Raw genomic sequence first — 17,131 nt, 5'->3', positions numbered from 1 at the left:
TACACATTATGTCATATGCAATGTCCAGGCCTACCTGAATTTTGAGAACTGATTATGAGTTATACTAGACTACAACACATGTTGAAGTGTGAACAAAATTATAGTCAGGTTTTAAAATATACTTTAATTTTAGAGCTTATATACTTTTTAATGTAATACAATTTCAATGTGTTTTATGTAATGTGCAGTTTTGTTTTTTATACAAGGAACCCCATATATGTACATATACATATATATATATATATAGACCTAATACATATCCAGTGATCATCACTGAAGCAAATGTGAAAAATCATTTAATGCTTTTGTACTTTAGAATTAGAAAAACTAGTTTTATAAGCAATATCATTGTGTCTTTAGTGAAATAAAAGAGATCTAAGTTCATTTACTTTTTAATCATTATATTTATAATACAAATTCTTTGGACTTAAAGGTTGAGGTGATTAGAGGGTTCTTTCAGTACTGCTTATTGAAATATACTCTGCTAATTTTCAGGATACACAGGTCACTGATATTGACTATATGGAAGACAAGAAAGACTTTACTTATGATCAAGTTGCATTTAATGGCCTCCCTGAATTTGTTCAAGATTTGCATGACCATGGGCAGAAATATGTCATCATCTTGGTAATAACTGACTATATATGTTAATTTTTATTATTTACACATTTGTAAATTAATTGATTTTCTATAGTTTCTTTTCTCAATTATTAGGACCCTGCAATTTCCATAGAGAAACTTGCCAATGGAGCAGCATATGAAACCTATGAGAGGGGAACTGCACAAAATGTGTGGGTAAATGAGTCAGATGGGACTACAGCAATTATTGGAGAGGTAAATCATGATATTCATTAAGTTTGTGTTGCTCAGATTTTCTGTTGTGCAACAACATAGTGTTTCTGAGTGTGTGTGTGTGTGTGAGTTTATTTGCTTTCAAATCTGGATTTGATATTTAATTGCATAGAGAAATTTTAGAGGAGATATTTCAATTATCTCTACAACAGTTTTTGTAGAAAGACAGATAATTTTCAGTGACATAAACAAAACTAATGATAAAAAATATGATAATTATTTGGATTATTATAAAAATTCTGATCATATGATGTAAAATAATTGTATGTATAAATTGAGTGCTTAAATGCTGGGTAATAAGATTTATAGTATACATCTTCACAATGAAATCATAAGATAGCTATGATTAAAATTATTACTTTACATGTGGAAAAAAGTGAATTTTAAAGAGGTGAGGTAACTTTCCTCATGTCGCAGAATTAATAAGGAGCAGTGTCAGGAAACTGCCTAGCTCCAAAAGGCATAATTTTTAACCAGAACAAATATTCTTTTGGAGACAAATTTATAAGACATATCAAAAACTCATATCAGATAAAATAGACTTTAAAATAAAGAATGTTACAAGAGATAAGGAAGGCCACTACATAATGATCAAGGGATCAATCCAAGAAGAAGATACAACAATTATAAATATATATGCTCCCAACATAGGAGCACCTCAATACATAAGGCAACTGCTAACAGCTATAAAACACGAAATCGACAGTAACACAATAATAGTGAGGGACTTTAACACCTCACTTACACCAATGGACAGATCATCCATAATGAAAATAAACAAGGAAACAGAAGCTTTAAATGACACAATAGACCAGTAGATTTAATTGATATTTATAGGACATTCCATCACAAAACAGCAGATTGCACTTTCTTCTCAAGGGCACATGGAACATTCTCCAGGAGAGATCACATCTTGGGTCACAAATCAAGCCTCAGTAAATTTAAGAAAATTGATATCAAACCAAGCATCTTTTCTGACCACAACACTGTGAGATTAGAAATCAATTACAGGGGAAAAAACGTAAAAAACACAAACACATGGAGGCTAAATAATACATTACTAAATAAGCAAGAGATCACTGGAGAAATCAAAGAGGAAATCAAAAAATACTTAGAGAGAAATGACAATGAAAACACGATGATCCAAAACCTAAGGGATGCAGCAAAAGCAGTTCTAAGAGGGAAGTTTGTAGCTATACAAGCCTACCTCAAGAAACAAGAAAAATCTCAAATAAACAATCTAACCTTATACAAAAGGAACTAGAGAAAGAAGAACAAACAAAACCCAAAGTTAGCAGAAGGAAAGAAATCATAAAGATCAGAGCAGAAATAAATGAAAGAGAAACAAAGAAAACAATAACAAAGATCAATGAAACTAAAAGCTGGTTCTTTGAGAAGAAAAACAAAATTGATAAACCATTAGCCAGAATTATCAAGAAAAAGAGAGAGGGGACTCAAATCAATAAAATTAAAAATGAAAAAGGTGAAGTAACAACAGACACCACAGAAATACAAAGCATCCTAAGAGGATACTACAAGCAGCTCTATGCCAACAAAATGGACAACCTGGAAGAAATGGGCAAATTCTTAGAAAGGTATAACCTTCCAAGACTGAACCAGGAAGAAATAGAAAATGTGAACAGACCAATCACAAGTAATGAAATTGAAATTGTGATAAAAAATCTTCCAACAAAGAAAAGTCCAGGACTAGATGGCTTCACAGGTTGATTGATCAAAAATTTAGAGAAGAGCTAACACCCATCCTTCTCAAATCTTCCAAAAAATTACAGAGGAAGGAACACTCCCAAACTCATTCTATGAGGCCACCATCACCCTGATACCAAAACCAGACAAAGATACTATAAAAAGAGAAAATTACAGACCAATATCACTGATGAATATAGATACAAAAATCCTCAACAGAATACTAGCAAACTGAATCCAACAACACATTAAAAGGATCATACAACATGATCAAGTGGGATTTATCACAGGGTTACAAGGATTCTTCAATATACGCAAACAAATCAATGTGATACACCACATTAACAAATTGAAGAATAAGAACCATATGATCATCTCAATAGATGCAGAAAAAGCTTTTGACAAAATTCAGCACCCATTTATGATAAAAACTCTCCAGAAAGTGGGCATAGAGGGAACCTACCTCAACATAATATAGGCCATATATGACAAACTCACAGCAAACATCATTCTCATTGGTGAAAAACTGAAAGCATTTCCTCTAAGATCAGGAATAAGACAAGGATGTCCACTCTCAGCACTATTATTCAACATAGTTTTGGAAGTCCTACCACGGCAACAGAGAAGAAAAAGAAATAAAAGGAATCAAATTGGAAAAGAAGAAGTAAAACTGTCACTGTTTCCAGATGACATGATATTATACATAGAGAATCCTAAAAGTGCCACCAGAAAACTACTAGAGCTAATCAAAGAATTTGGTAAAGTTGCAGAATACAAAATCAATGCACAGAAATCTCTTGCATTCTTCTACACTAATGATGAAGAATCTGAAAGAGAAATTAAGGAAACACTCCCATTTACCACTGCAACAAAACGAATAAAATACCTAGGAATAAAGCTACCTAGGGAGACAAAAGACCTGTATGCAGAAAACTATAAGACACTGATGAAAGAAATTAAAGATGATACCAGCAGATGGAGAGATATACCATGTTCTTGGATTGGAAGAATCAATATTGTGAAAATGACTCTACTACCCAAAGCAATCTACAGATTCAATGCAATCCCTATCAAATTACCAATGGCAATTTTTACAGAACTAGAACAATAAATCTTAAAAATTTGTGTGGAGACACAAAAGACCCCGAATAGCCAAAGCAGTCTTGAGGGAAAAAAATGGAACTGGAGGAATCAGACTCCCTGACTTCAGACTATACTGCAAAGCTACAGTAATCAAGACAATATGGTACTGGCACAAAGACAGAAACATAGATCAATGGAACAAGATAGGAAGCCCAGAGATAAACCCACGCACCTATGGTCAAGTAATCTATGACAAAGGAGACAAGGATATAAAATGGAGAAAATACAGTCTTTTCAATAAGTGGTGCTGGGAAAACTGGACAGCTACATGTAAAAGAATGAAATTAGAACACTCCCTAACACCATACACAAAAATAAACTCAAAATGGATTCGAGACCTAAATGTAAGACCAGACACTATAAAACTCTTAGAGGAAAACATAGGAAGAACCCTCTTTGACATAAATCACAGCAAGATCTTTTTTGATCCACCTCCTGAAGTAATGGAAATAAAAACAAAAATAATCAAATGGGACCTAATTGAACTTAAAAGCTTTTGCCCAGCAAAGGAAACCATAAACAAGATGAAAAGACAACCTTCAGAATGGGAGATAATATTTGTAAATGAATCAAGAGACAAAGGATTACTCTCCAAAATATATAAACAGCTCATGCAGCTCAATATTAAAAAAACAAACAACCCAATCCAAAAATGGGCAGAAGACCTAAATAGACATTTCTCCAAAGAAGATATACAGATGGCCTACAGACACATGAAAGAATGCTCAACATCATTAATCATTAGAGAAATGCAAATCAAAACTACAATGAGATATCATCTCACACCAGTCAGAATGGCCATCATCAAAAAATCTAGAAACAATAAATGCTGGAGAGGGTGTGGAGGAAAGGGAACACTCTTGCACTGTTGGTGGGAATGTAAATTGATACAGCCACTATGGAGAACAGTATGGAGGTTCCTTAAAAAACTACAAATAGAACTACCATACGACCCAGCAATCCCACTACTGGGCATATACCCTGAGAAAACCATAGGTCAAAAAGTGTCATGTACCACAATGTTCATTGCAGCTCTATTTACAATAGCCAGGACCTGGAAGCAACCTAAATGTCCATCGACAGATGAATGGATAAAGAAGATGTGGCACATATATATAATGGAATATTACTCAGCCATAAAAAGAAATGAAATGGAGGTATTTGTAATGAGGTGGATGGAGTTAGAGTCTGTCATACAGAGTGAAGTAAGTCAGAAAGAGAAAAACAAATATCGTATATTAATGCATGTATGTGGAACCTAGAAAAATGGTGCAGATGAACTGGTTTGCAAGGCAGAAGTTGAGACACAGATGTAGAGAACAAACGTATGGACACCAAGGGGGGAAAGCCGCGGGAGTGTGGGGATGGTGGTGTGCTGAATTGGGCAATTGAGATTGACATGTATACACTGATGTGTATAAAATTGATGACTAATAAGAACCTTCTGTATAAAAAAATAAATAAAATTCAAAAAAAAGAAAAAAAAACGAATACTAAACTTTCTTTGGGTTATTTGTATGGAAATATGTTAATATAAATGTTTCAGCCATTACATGAAATTCCTAAAAATCTTATATGTTCTAGTATAATGTTATAAGTCATAATTCTAGTTATTACCTTAAAATGTATATCTCAGAAGTAACTAAATTTCCTTGTCAATTGCATTATTATGAACTTTCTTCAAATCTTTAACCGTGGTCATTGTTAAGTCTTTTGTCATTTAGAGACAGTTCTGTGTGTACTCTGTTGCTTTTGCAAAAGTGTTCCTATAAAAGGGTTTCGTCTTCAAGGAATTCATGGAAAAGACTCTGACAAGTACAGGTTTCTGGTAACTGACTATGCTGCTGAACTGAATGAATAAGCATTTTCAGAACTCTAATGGAAAACTGATGAATTCATAAAAGTGCTAACAAAAGATCAAGATAAAAAAAATTAATTACATGGGACTGAGTGAACTGATGAGGATGATTATAATTTTTGTGACTTTCTGTTTGAATAAAAAGAAAGAAACAAAAAAAAATGTGATTCTAGATACATTGACTTGATAATTCCACTTCTGTAATTTAATCAAAGGAAATAAAACAGGACAAAATCAATTTATAAAAACATTTTATTACAGCATTATTTACAGTAATAAAGAATATCTTGACCATCACTTTCTATCACATTCATCAAAGTTAAAATTACTACTGAAAGTTTTCTTCAAATAATTATGAGCTCCATCAGGAAACAAAACCCAATATTCCTCCCTGTAATGTCCATTAATATCTCACAGAATACATTTCGTTATGACCTGTTCTATTGAATATGGACAGATCAGATAGCCAGTATGCATAATTTGGATATAAAACAATATTATTTATCCCAATACATCTGAAATTGAATTCCTCTTTTTGAATGTCATTATTTTAAATAGTAAGTAAAATAATTTGAAGAAGCATAAATCATAAAGAGGTAGCATAGTACATGTAGTGTTTAATAGTGTGGAATCAGATATGAGATTGCCTAGATTTGAATTCCTTCTGTACCACTTAGTAGCGGTGTGACCTTGAAAAACTTCTCTGTTCATCACTTCTCCCATCTTTAAAATGGGTTTAATTATACTACTTACCTCAGCTGTAAAGTGATGATAAAATTAGTACCTATCTCCTAAAGGTCTAATGAAGATTTAATGAATTAATAATTAAAAGCACTTGGAACAGTCCCCAGCACACAGTAAGAGTTATATTCACAGTTGTTAAATAAAAATAAATACACAACGAATTCTTTTGCTTGAATTTCTTAGAAACAAATGTCTTTGGAAATGAACTAATGTAATTTCTTTTATCAGACAATGAATATATTATATAGTTTTTGTTTATTTGTTTTTTAACTTAACCCACTAAATGCTAAAAAATAAATTAATGAAGTCAAAATAGCAGCTGCATCCCGTATTCTTATATTTTTCCCAACTTAAGTGCTTCATGTTCTCGCTCTCTCTTTACTTTAACTATCAGTACTTTCCCTTAAATGAACTTTAAAGTAGACCTGAGATTATTGTAAACATAGATGGTGAATGGATCACATATACGTAAAGAAGTACAGTGTCATAACTTCAATAATTTTTTACTCTTCTTCTTCACTCAGTTTGATTTTTCATTAATTTTTGAATTTTCATTTATTTATGTTTCCTTTTATTTATGTATATATGTGAATGATCTATTCTTCCAGGTATGGCCAGGATTAACAGTATACCCTGATTTCACTAATCCAAACTGCATAGAATGGTGGGCAAATGAATGCAGTATTTTCCATCAACAAGTGAATTATGATGGACTTTGGATTGTAAGTAGTTACTTTAGACTTTTGATTTTGGACAATGAGCATAGAATTATTTTTCCATAAAAATGATTATTAAGTTGACAAAAAATATTTTATAACATATTGAACATAAAAATAATGTTCTTATATTTTTCTAGAATGTATAAATATCATACCTGTCATGTTCATGGGTCAGAAAAAGAATACAAACTAAAAACTGTAAATTGAGATTTTTCTTATCCAGTAATATACTTTATAGGATAAAGTTCATTTCTGTCACTAAGGTGTTGTACCTTTATGACTAATAATTTATGTTGAAAAGAGTTAACAAAATTTGGAGATTAGCCTATAGTAGTGTAACTTCAAAAACTTTTACTAAAGTCTGCAGTAGTCAAGCAATTGCAGCAACATGGACTTAAATAAGCCCTCAGCCTTTAGAAACTTTCTTTTTAGTAAGTTATTAAGTGGAACAAATCAAAATTGGCAATAGGTTAAGTGTTTTATCTCAAGATAAACAACAACAACAAACAAATAATATCCTAGATTACTGGTAAAGTTATTAAAGGAAAACACTAATGTTTAAAAGTTTCTTTGGATGAAGTTTTATATCTGTAGCTATTGATGCCTGCTGGTAGGTTTATAATTTAGAATAATACTGATGATAGTCAATGATTTAGTGTCTTTTGTTAAGGAAACTGTAACAATATTTGGGGAATGAAACTACTTGGTGATCCCAGAATTCTATATTTCAGAAAAATATATCTAATAATCTTGAGCACAGAAAGAACATGAGGGATGTTTTTCAAAGGTATTACAACTGTACGGAATTTTGGAAGGAGAGATAATGGATATCTGGGAATAGTTAAATTTTTTGATTGTTTAGATCACAGTATCTCTACTTTCCTAAAGTTCTCATTATTAATTCAGTCATTTAAATTATTTATTTATTTATTTATTCAATCAATTACAAGTGTTTATTTTGCATCATCATGAAAACGTGGAGTTGAGTAGAAGGTTAGCATAACCGTCAGAATTCCTATGAAGGTAATAGAATGAAGATGGAGAGGCTTTGTTATTTGACACAAAATTAGTGAGATTGCAGTGATGAGACCTAGCTGCTGGTAGAAATAACAAAAAACATTGCAATCTGCTCTTGCATTTTGTTTTTAATTTTAGCTCCAATTTCAATTATATTATTTAATTTAAATTAAAAGTACGTTCTTTCCTTCTTTCCTTTACTTTTCTTTCTTTTCTTTCTTTCTTTTTCTTGTATAGGAAAAATTTGAATCCATTAGAGCAGAGTTACAAGTATAAATGACATTTAGGAATAGTGAAAAAGAATCTGACTGTGCTATATATAGAGAATATACTTCATTTCCTATATCCATTGAAGACTGAAATACATGATTCATCTCCAAAGAGAGGGAGGGATGGGAAGAAGAGGGGCATCTGAGAAAAACAGAGTAGTTATGATACTAATACAGAAGCATTTTGACTAATGCTTATGATAAGCAGTATGATTTCAAAGCTCACTAAATATCACTGAATTAATATATGCTATGTATAAGCAGTGAATATTCTGCTTCTAGCTCTTACCTGAATAATTGCCAAACCCTACTGCTAGGTTGTTTCTCAAATTCTTTTTCTTTCTTCAGATTATTTTCTCTGACAGAATGAATATATAGTAAAGCAGCGTTATTTAACTGATGATATTTTATTTTCATGTCAAATTTTTAGTTTTATAATTTTCTAGATTTTTAATTTAGATTCAATGCTAATGCTTTTAAATTTTAAGTTTAAATATTACAATAATTTTGGGAAATGATATGAACTTAATTGTAATTGAAAAATAGATTTTTGCATATAAACACACATTATGGTTGAATTCTCTTTTTTTGTATCATTCTTAAGATAATCTCCTAATATTCGAAAAATAAGAGCCTACTGTCTTTGGTATAATTAAAACTAATGCTGTGATTTCAAAATTAAAACATTAGTATTTTTAAAATTCAAAGAACATTTCCATTTCTCTGAAAAAATAAGCATATTTTTGTGATCATGTTGTTACTATGATTTTATTCTTTAAAATCTAACAAGCAGAATTCTTCCATAAAGAAGTCTAATAATTTAATATATAGTTTTGGGAAACTTAAAGTTCATTGAGAAGATATATCCAAACACATTCATATATCCAAATAACTGGGGGCTTAATTGGATATATTATCTGTACATTTTATAGGATTCTTAGAAAAAAATCAGTTATTTAAAAATTTCTTTGAAAATAGGGTTATTTTTATTTAGATTTAGTTTAAAAGTGAAGTTATGAAATGCCACCAGATTTTTATACAGTTTTCAATGGATTTTAAGGAAACACCCCTAAAAATGGTATTGACAATTCCTAGAAATGGTCATTACTAGACTTGAGATGATTTTAATGATACTGTAGGAGTACTTATTACTATCAATCCACTGAGTCCTTTGTCTCATGACTTACAATGCTTGCATCTACTGGCTGTAATATTGACAATACTAATCAAATTCACTTTCACATGACATTAAATAAACGTAACACCACTTAAATCCTTGAATAGGTTAGAGAAAAATATTTTCAGAATTTTGAAAGAAGCAAAATTACAAAATGCATTAAAAGAGATACAAATAAATTCTATTAAATTATGACTAGTAAGTTTAACCTATTAATAATATAATCTTGTCAAATAGACATTTTAATAAAAAATAATCAAATATTAAATGCTTTATTTGTTTTAAATATGGTTAAAATCATGTAAAAGTGATTAAGTTTTAAGTTATTTTATTATTATATTACATTTATTAAATTCTTTTATTCTTAAATTATATAAAATAAAGTCTATTTTGAGTGAGTGCTATAAGAGCTTGTGAATTTTATTTCAAGCTTGCAAATACTTAGTTCAAATAGAATAACGTTAATTTCAGAGTTAAATGTTTTGTCCTTGCACTTCCTTGGTGAATATTATATACAAGAGGTAATAAAATGGTTTAGAAAAAGACTCTTAAAATTTAAAATAATGCAACTCAGTTCCATTTATGAGTTTCAGTAGTTGAAGCTGTTTTTGAATTTAATTCAGTTGGTAAATTCATGAAGAAAAAATACTTAGGTTCATCTAAAATTATTGGATGTACAACTATAGTATCTCTTTGTATTAATTTTGCTGGACATAGGACAACAAAATTGAATATAATATATCAGGTAATTTTAGTAAAATAACCCCAATGTGTACTTTAGAATAACTACGTAATTGTCCTTTGTGGCTATTAAGAAAACAAAAGTCTGTTTCTCAATGAGGAATTTATTCTTTTCTCCCTTGAGCAGCCTTCATTTCTCACATTAATTCCATCTGGGCATCATTTTGATGGGAGAAGGGAAGAGTGATAAAGAGAATATACTTCTGAGGAAAACAAAATTAACGAGGGACTTGAATGAGTGTGACGCCTTTGTGAGAGCAGAGAGAACGTATTATAGAGATGTGGGAAATAAGGCTCAAAAATTCTTTGGTGCCATTAACAGAGATGGCGAAAGACATACACATTTCTTGAGCATGTGTAGTGTAATATATGATTTTATATGAATAATCTTTTTTAGTCCAAAGGTTTTACTTAACTGGTTATGGACTAGAACTAGTAAACAGCAAGACAATACTAGGGCTTCAGTTTTCAAGGCCAGAAAATCCATAAATGCAATACCCCACAACTCTGACTCCAAGAGATGTTTAGGTCACTGGTTCTTATAATGTGGCCCAGGAGCACTAGGATTCCCTGAGACTCTTCCAAGGATTCAATAAGCTCATAACCATTTTCATTAGAATACTAAAATGCTGTTTGACTTTTTTCACTTTCATCCTCTCATGAAAGTGTAGGAGTTGTGGGCTAGGCAAAAAGTGTTGTGCCTAGCTGCTAGCAAGGCACATCATAGAAACTAGATAAATGCCAGCTGAAATTAATAAACTATGTTGAATAAATGAATGTGCTGGAAATATGTACAATGATAGGCTCACAGTGAGAAGACTGATACAACTATTTAGAAAAGACAGTTGCTTAATACTTTTAATGTAATGTAATATAATTAATGCTTTATATGTATAATTAAAGCTAGGTAAATCACATACATTTTGGTTGTTTAAAATCCTTTAATCCCACCTAAGATACCTCTGTTATCTGGTATATACATTTATGAAAAAACAAATAATATTATTTTTCTCACTATAATGACTTGTTCATGCTGGAAGTATTTTGGAATCAAGTAGTGAGAATAGTTAAGCAAGTTTGTTTGTAGGTTGGTAGCTTATATATGTCTTCTAGGAGCAGAGGAACATCATGGTTGCCCTAGATAAAATATTTACAAACAAGTAGAGAGTTTCTGCTTATATGATTTAGAATTACTTAAAATCTGCTGTTATTTATTTTATATCCATTCAGGACATGAATGAAGTTTCCAGCTTTATTCATGGTTCAAAGAAAGGATGCAGTGACAACAAACTGAATTACCCAGCTTTTACTCCTGGTAAATTTCATTTAACTATCTCCTTACCATTAATCGAGAATAATTATCTTTATTTACTGGTAAATTGTAGCATATATTTCTAAATCACAAACTTTGATATAATTTTGAGACCCTCAAATAACTGTGGTATTTGGTTTATTTTTTTGTTTTATTTCTGGCCAAAATATTTATGTCTAAGAGAAGGAGTGTGTTTTTAAATTTTGGTGTAGAATATTGATTTGTCTTTACCTCTGATGAACTGCCCATGATTAAATGATTAATGAAAAGAAACAAAATTTGTTTGAAATTATAATTTAAGTGATCAATTTTTTTCCTTGAGCACTTTGGTTTAAGTCTCTGCAGTTATTAGATGTACCTGATGTGAATAGTTACATCTCACTTATTCCAAAAAGCATGTTTTCATCATTAAAATTGGTAAAAAAAAAATTCACCAAAGAAAAAGAAGTGTTCTGAGGGGAGTAGATTATTATAAGGACATCTGAAGAAAGATGACAATATTATCACAGTACAATATAAACCTGCAAATTAAAGCACAATGAAAACAGAAAAGCAGAGATTTAAATGATTTGTTATTGTGTAACAAGTCTACATGTGTGGAATTAGGTTATATTTAAATAAATTATAAAGCTTTCAAATGGGTCTATAGTTATATGATTTATAATAAATATATATATATATTTCTATAAGCATGTTAAAGTCTATTTTCTCCATGGATTTATTTATTACTGAAGTTAGGAAACAGGGTATTCATTATTGTATGTGCAAATGTAATTGTTAATCAGTAAGAGTAAAGGGTGAAGACCCAACTGGAACTTAGCATAAATTGTTGTCTTTCATTACTTTTTAACTAAATATGGTATTACATAGCACATCATGTAAGGATTATAAAGTTTAAAATGGCAAAATATTTCTTAAGAAATTATTTCTTATATTTTTTTCTAAGATATTCTTGACAAAATCCTGTATTCCAAAACAATTTGCATGGATGCTGTGCAACACTGGGGGAAACAGTATGATGTTCACAGCCTCTATGGATACAGTATGGCTATAGCCACAGAGAAGTAAGTGCAATTTCACTCAGAAAGCCCTTTAATATTTATTGTCTAGAAACATATTTGGTAATTTACATATAGTGGATAATAACAAGAGTAGGAAAGCAAAGAAAGATAATATTTTCATGGTGAAAAATTAGGGCATTAAAAGCATCGCCTCTCTTACTAATATTCACAAATTTGAAACTTAGTTATCAAGAACTACATGATATATGAATAAAACTGTGATTCTTTTTTAATTCATAAATTGAAATTTTCCTTCCAAATTTTGATTCAGTTTGGTATCTTTGAATATGTGCTCTAAGCATGAAATTCACAATTGGCCTGAGAGAATGGTGCTTCTACAACAAGTCTTTACTTTTAAAAAACAAGAGTTTCAGGCTTCTGCACATGGGACCCTAAGCTGAGCTGTCAGCACAGTTGTTTCATAGGAAGAACTCTGGTCTGAAGGGCCAGGTGTGAGGCCTCAGCATTGAGCCCCCTGTGAACAAGTGAAACTAGACTTAAGCACAAAGGAAAAGAAAAAGTTCTTGAGACTGGGAAATCCACGATCAAGGTGCCTGCTGATCTAGTGTCTAGACTTGGCTCATACAGTTATGGAGGCTGGCAAGTCCAAAATCTCTAGGATGGCTCAGCAAGTTGAAGACCAGGATTTTGGTGCTCCAGCCTGGTGTCACGCTTGAGCCTCTGAGGTGAGAGAGCTTAGCTCAGGACACTGGACCACCAGAGACCTCCCAGCCCCACATAATATCAAATGGTGAGAGCTCTCCCAGAGATCTCCATCTCAACGCTAAGACCCAGCTACACTCAACGACCAGCAAGTTTCAGTGCTGGACAACCCATGCCGAACAACTAGCAAGACAGGAACACAAACCCAGCCATTAGCAGAGAGGCTGCCTAAAATCATAATAAGGTCACAGACACCCCAAAACACACCACCGGATGTGGTCCTGCCCACCAGAAAGACAAGTACCAGCCTCATCCACCAGAACACAGGCACTAGTGCCCTCCAGCAGGAAGCCTACACAACCCAATGAACCAAACTTAGCCACTGGGAGCAGACACCAAAAACAACAGGAACTACGAACCTGCAGCCTGCGAAAAGGAGACCCCAAACATAGTAAGTTAAGCAAAATGAGAAGACAGTGAAACACACAGCAGATGAAGGAGCAAGGCAAAACCCCACCAGACCAAACAAATGAAGAGGAAATAGGCAGTCTACCTGAAAAAGAATTCAGAGTAATCATAGTAAAGATGATCCAAAATCCTGGAAATAGAATGGAGAAAATACAAGAAACAAGGACCTAGAAGAACAGAAGAGCAAACAAACAATGATGAACAACACAATAAATGAAATTAAAAATTCTCTGGAAGGAATGAATAGCAGAATAACAGGCAGAGGAACAGATAAGTGACCTGAAAAATAAAATAGTGGAAATAACTACTGCAGAGCATAATAAAGAAAAAATAATGAAAATAATTGAGGACAGTCACAGAGACCTCTGGGACAACATAAAATGCACCAACATTCGAATCATAGGGGTCCCAAAAGAAGAAGAGAAAAAGAAAGGGACTGAGAAAATATTTGAAAGATTATAGTTGAAAACTTCCCTAACATGGGAAAGGAAATAGTCAATCAAGTCTATGAAATGCAGAGTCCCATACAGTATAAATCCAAGGACAAACATGCCAAGACACATATTCATCAAACTATCAAAAATTAAATATAAAGAAAATATATTAAAAGCGGCAAGGGAAAAAAACAAATAACACACAAGGGAATCCCCATAAGGTTAACAGCTGATCTTTCAGCAGAAACACTGCAACTAGAAGGGAGTGGCAGAACATATAAAGTGATGAAAGGGAAAAACCTACAACCAAGATTACTCCAACCAGCAAAGATCTCATTCAGATTCGACAGAGAAATTAAAACCTTTACAGACAAGCAAAAGTTAAGAGAATTCAGCACCACAAAACCAGCTTTACAACAAATGCTAAAGGAACATCTCTAGGCAGGAAACACAAGATAAAGAAAAGATCTACAAAAATAAACCCCAAACAATTAAGAAAATGGTAATAGGAACATACATATCAATAATTACCTTTAAAGTAAATGGACGAAATGCTCCAACCGAAAGACATAGACTGGCTGAATGGATACAAAAACAAGAACCGTATATATGCTGTCTACAAGAGACAGAGTTCAGACCCAGGGGCACATACAGACTGAAAGTGAGGGGATGGAAAAAGATATTCCATGCAAATGGAAATCAAAAGAAAGCTGGAGTAGCAATTCTCATATCAGACAAAATAGATTTTAAAATAAAGACTATTACAAGGGGCAGAGAATGTCACAACATAATGATCAAGGGATCAATCCAAGAAGAAGATATAACAATTGTAAATATTTATGCACCCAACATAGGAGCACCTCAATACATAAGGCAAATACTAACAACCATAAAAAGGGAAATCGACAGTAACACAATCATAATTGGGGACTTTAAAACTCCATTTTCACCAAAGGACAGATCATCCAAAATGAAAATAAATAAGGAAACACAAGCTTTAAATGATACATTAAACAAGATGGACTTAATTGATATTTATAGGACATTCCATCCAAAAAACAACAGAATACATTTTCTTCTCAAGTGCTCATGGAACGTTTTCCAGGATAGATTATATCTTGGGTCACAAATCAAGCCTTGGTAAATTTAAGAAAATTGAAATCATATCAAGTATCTTTTCCGACCACAGTGCTACAGATTAGATATCAATTAGATGACAAAAACTGTAAAAAAAAAAAAAAAAAACACATGGAAGTGAAACAATACACTACTTAATAACCAAAAGATCACTGAAGAAATCAAAGACGAAATCAGAAAATACCAAGAAACAAATGACAATGAAAACATGATGACCCAAAACCTATGGGGTGTACCAAAAGCAGTTCTAACAGGGAAGTTTGTAGCAAGAGAAAACTACCTCAAGAATGAAGAAATATCTCAAATAAACAACCTAACATTACACCTAAAACAATTAGGGAAAGAACAACAACAACAACAACAACAAAAAAGCCTGCAAAGTTGGCAGAAGGAAAGAGATCATAAAGATTAGATCAGAAATAAATGAAAATGAAATAAGGAAAGATAGCAAAGATCAATAGAACTAAAAGCTGGTTCTTTGAGAAGATAAACAAAATTGATAAACCATTAGCCAGAGTCATCAAGAAAAATAGAAAAAAACTCAAATCAATAGAATTAGAAATGAAAAAGTAACACTGACACTGCAGAAATATGAAGGATCATGAGAGATTACTACAAGCAACTATATGCCAATAAAATGGGCAACCTGGAAGAAATGGACAAATTCTTAGAAAAGCACAATCTTCGAAGACTGAACCAGGAAGAAATAAAAAATATAAACAGACCAATCACAAGCACTGAAATTGAGACTGTGATTAAAAATCTTCCAACAAACAAAAGCCCAGAACAAGATGGCTTCACAAGCGAATTCTATAAAAATTATAGAGAAGAGCTAACACCTATCCTTCACAAACTCTTCCAAAATATAGCAGAGGGAGGAACACTCCCAAACTCATTCTATGAGGCCACCATCACCCTGACACCAAAAGTAGACAAAGATGTCACGAAGAAAGAAAACTACAGACCAATATCACTGATGAACATAGATGCAAAACTCATCAAAAAATACTAGCAAACAGAATCCAAGAACACATTAAAAGGATCAGACACCATGATCAAGTGAGGTTTATCCCAGGAAAGCAAGGATTCTTCAATATACGCAAATCAATCAATGTGATAAACCATATTAACAAATTGAAGGAGAAAAACCATATGATCATTTCAGTAGATGCAGAAAAACTTTTGACAAAATTCAAAACCCACTTATGATAAAAACCCTCCAGAAAGTAGGCATAGAGGGAACCTACCTCAACATAATAAAGGCCATATACGACAAACCCACAGCCAACATCGTTCTCAATGGTGAAAAATTGAAACCATTTCCTCTAAGATCAGGAACAAGGCAAGGTTTTCCACACTCACCACTATTATTCAACACAGTTTTGGAAGTTTTACCTACAGCAAACAGAGAAGAAAAAGAAATAAAAGGAATCCAAATCAGAAAAGAAGAAGTAAAGCTGTCACTGTTTGCAGATGACATGATATTATACATAGAGAATGCTAAGGAGGCTACCAGAAAACTACTAGAGTTAATCAATCAATTTGGTAAAGTAGCAGGATACAAAATTAATGCACAGAAATCTCTTGCATTCCTATACATTAATGATGAAAAATCTGAAAGAGAAATTAAGGAAACACTCCCATTTACCATTGCAACAAAAAGAATAAAATACCTAGGAATAAACCTACCTAGGGAGACAAAAGACCTGTATGCAGAAAACTATAAGACACTGATGAAAGATACTAAAGATGATACAAACTGATGGAGAGATATACCATGTTCTTGGGTTGGAAGAATCAACATTGTGAAAATGACTACACTACCCAAGGCA

The 17,131-nt window shown here is 32.3% G+C and overlaps 1 protein-coding gene across 1 annotated transcript in view; it reads left to right on the top strand.

Annotated features, from left to right (window-relative positions):
* The window catches only part of SI (sucrase-isomaltase), a 98,121-nt gene that overhangs the window by 17,737 nt on the left and 63,253 nt on the right, over positions 1-17,131 (top strand). The window contains exons 10-14 of the mRNA XM_036850835.1: positions 496-627; positions 715-834; positions 6,910-7,023; positions 11,455-11,539; positions 12,483-12,600. Of these exons, the coding sequence (XP_036706730.1) occupies positions 496-627; positions 715-834; positions 6,910-7,023; positions 11,455-11,539; positions 12,483-12,600 (569 nt within the window). The remainder of the gene's footprint in view (positions 1-495; positions 628-714; positions 835-6,909; positions 7,024-11,454; positions 11,540-12,482; positions 12,601-17,131) is intronic.

The sequence above is a fragment of the Balaenoptera musculus genome, chromosome 4 (genome assembly GCF_009873245.2).
Source record: "Balaenoptera musculus isolate JJ_BM4_2016_0621 chromosome 4, mBalMus1.pri.v3, whole genome shotgun sequence".
In the NCBI taxonomy this organism is placed as follows: Eukaryota; Metazoa; Chordata; class Mammalia; order Artiodactyla; family Balaenopteridae; genus Balaenoptera; species Balaenoptera musculus.
The sequence above is the reverse complement of the archived record's forward strand: the minus strand, read 5'-3'. Positions and strand labels throughout refer to the sequence as shown.